The sequence below is a fragment of the Vicia villosa genome, linkage group LG6 (assembly GCF_029867415.1).
Source record: "Vicia villosa cultivar HV-30 ecotype Madison, WI linkage group LG6, Vvil1.0, whole genome shotgun sequence".
Classification (NCBI taxonomy): Eukaryota; Viridiplantae; Streptophyta; class Magnoliopsida; order Fabales; family Fabaceae; genus Vicia; species Vicia villosa.
In genome coordinates, this window is record NC_081185.1 from 40,169,599 (window position 1) to 40,172,659 (window position 3,061).

At 41.8% G+C, this 3,061-nt stretch overlaps 1 protein-coding gene across 1 annotated transcript; it reads right to left on the reverse strand.

The window, feature by feature from the left end:
- Positions 1 to 1,018: 1,018 nt before the first annotated feature.
- Positions 1,019 to 2,194, reverse strand: LOC131613564 (uncharacterized). Its single transcript, XM_058885222.1, has one exon. It carries the CDS (start codon positions 2,192 to 2,194, stop codon positions 1,019 to 1,021), a length of 1,176 nt encoding a protein of 391 aa, XP_058741205.1.
- Between the last annotated feature and the right edge of the window lie 867 nt (positions 2,195 to 3,061).

Consider the following 3,061-nt stretch of genomic DNA (forward strand, 5'->3'; position numbering starts at 1 on the left):
TTCATGTCTCTGAATTGCTCGATCAATTCTAATTCCATTACCATCATTGTCGACATGTGCAAGGTCTTCCGACTCAACGCATCGGCCACAACATTAGCCTTACCATGGTGATAATTCAAACCAAAGTCACAATCCTTCAACAATTCTAACCACCTTTTTTGCCTCATATTTAATTCCTTCTGGTCGAACAAATACTTCAAGCTTTTGTGGTCGCTAAACACTTCAAACCTTGAGCCATATAGATAATGTCTCCATATATTCAGTACAAACACTACTGCTGCTAGTTATAGGTCGTGAGTAGGATAATTCCTCTCATGAACTCTCAATTGTTTCGATGCATAAGCTACCACTTTATCATTCAGCATAAGTACACCGCCTAAAACCAACTTGGAAATATCATAATACACAACAAAGGGTTCTTCCGGATTAGGTAGTATCAAAATTGGGGCCGTCGTCAACCTCTTCTTTAATTAGATGAAACTTTCTTCACATTGGATGTCCCACACGAACGCCTTGCCCTTACAAGTCAGTTGAGTCATCGGGAGTGTTAACTTGGAAAAGCCCTCAATAAATCTCCGATAATAGCCGACCAACCCCAAAAATCTTCTAATCTCGGTAAGTGATTTTGGAGATTCCCATTGCCACACTGCATCCACTTTCGACGGGTCTACAATAATACCATCACCTGAAATAACATGTCAGAGAAAACTCACAATCTTCAACCAGAATTCACATTTGGACAATTTTGCATACAACTTCTTCTCTCTCAGTACTTGTAATATAGTTTCAAATGCTCGACATGCTCCTCTTCAAATTTGGAGTAAATCAAAATGTCATCAATAAACACTACCACGAATCGATCCAAGGAAGTGCGAAAAATACGATTCATATACTCCATAATTACTCCTGGCGCATTAGTGACACCGAAAGGAATCACAGAATACTCATAGTGCCCGTAACGAGTCCTGAACGCCATCTTCTGAATATCATCATCTTTAACCCGAATTTGGTGATAACCTCACCTCAAGTCGATCTTACTAAACACGCGAGCACCCACTAGTTGATCCATTAAATCGTCTATTCTCTGAAGCGGATACTTGTTTTTTATTGTTACCTTGTTCAGCTGTCGATAATCCACACAAAGTCTCATACTGCCATCTGTCTTCTTTACCAACAACACCGGTGCTCCCCAAAGTGACACACTCGGCCTCACAAACTTCTTATCAAGTAACTCTTCCAACTGCTTCTTCAGTTCTGTTAATTCAGATGGCGACATCCTGTATGGTGCCATAGAAACGGGTCTGGAACCAGGGACAAGATTGGTAGCAAATTCCACTTCCCTCTCTGGTGGTACGTCTGGAATCTCATCTGGGAATACTTCGGGAAAATCACGCACTACTTGCAACTCATCAATCACAGCCTGATTCCCCACAGACAAGGATACCATCAAAGAAAACATTAGCGCTTCATCCTTTATCAAATCCTTCACCTTTCTCGCAGATAGAAACTCGGCTTCCCCCTCCTCAACAGGAGTAGAAAACCGCACCGACTTGTCATAGCAGTTAATATGAGTGTAGTTGTGTTCCAACCAGTTCATACCCAAAATCACATATAGGCCGCTCAACGGTAAACAAACTAAGTCTAAAATGAAATCTCGGTCGAAGACCGATAAAGTACACTTCGAGCACACTAGAGAAGTAGTTACCGACCCCTTAGCTGCAAGATCGACAACCATTTCTCCATTCATAGATGATAATTCAAGATTCAACCTTTTCACACAGACAGCGGCAATAAAACAGTGTTTAGCACCAGTGTCAATAATAGTGATTAAAGGCATACTATTAATGAAACATATACCTCTAATCAAGCGGTCTCCACCAGATGCCTGAGTTCCGGCTAGAGCAAACACCTTGCCGCCAGTCTGAGCCTTCTTCGGTTTTTGACATTGAGTGCTAATGTGCCCCTCTTCACCACAGTTAAAACATATGACCTCCTTGCGTGTACAATCCGCCACTTCGTGCCCAGCTTTTCCACAACGAAAACATCTTTTCATTTCCCCAGTACATATGATACTTCGATGACCAGGTCTTCCACATTTAAAACATACTATGCCAGTAGGGGCGCCTCCCCCACTGGTCTTCTTACCCTCATTCACCTTCTGCTTTCCATTGTCAGCTGGAGCATTGTAAGGCATCCTACGATGTTGTTGATGTTTGTTTGTCTTCTCATTAACAATCTTATAGTGAGCCTTACTATCTTCTTCGTAAATTCTACAACTGTTCACCAAGTCTGGAAACTTACGGATCCTCTGGTAGCCTATTGCCTTCTTAATTTCTGAACGCAATTGATAACACGAAAAATGTATCGTTTATTTGACTCGATTTATATCAATTATTTCCTTATTTTATTTTAATTATGTTATTTTATGTTGGTATTATGCTGGTATTTCTATTGTTTCAGGTATTTTGTTTATGCAAGAAGTATTTGAAGAAAAGGAGTAAAAAGAAGAAGAAATCAGAAGAAATCGTATTAAAAAGGCAAAAGAATAAAGTTGGAGGTACTGTAGTGAAGTGAGGTGCAAATAGAGGAATCCAAAGTGGAACACGCAAGGCCCAGCCCACGTGAAGCAGAAGCCCCCGCGTCTCCAAGTGGGAGACGGCCGTCTCACCCTCCACAAATCAAGGAACGCACGTCCCCATCAGTCCACTGCCACGTCTCCAAGTGGGAGACGCCCGTCTCCAATTCACAGGCACGTCTCCAAGCTCCAAGCCCACTAAGAGACGCCCGTCTCCAAAAGCACGTGGACCCCGCCACTTTCTCCATTAATTTCGTGGACAATTCCAAGTCCACTCACCCCATGATTTTCTTAACTTCCCACTATCTCCACTACTTCTCACGTGATAACTTCCACTTCCATTCACTATAAAAAGAGTCTTAGCATTCATTTGAAGGCATCCAAGTTTTAGGCGCGGAAGCGCTGTTCATAGTTTTAGGCATAAATTATCACTTTGTAAAAGTGGTAGTTTCTCACATTGAGGAACTACCACACCATTAGTTTTAG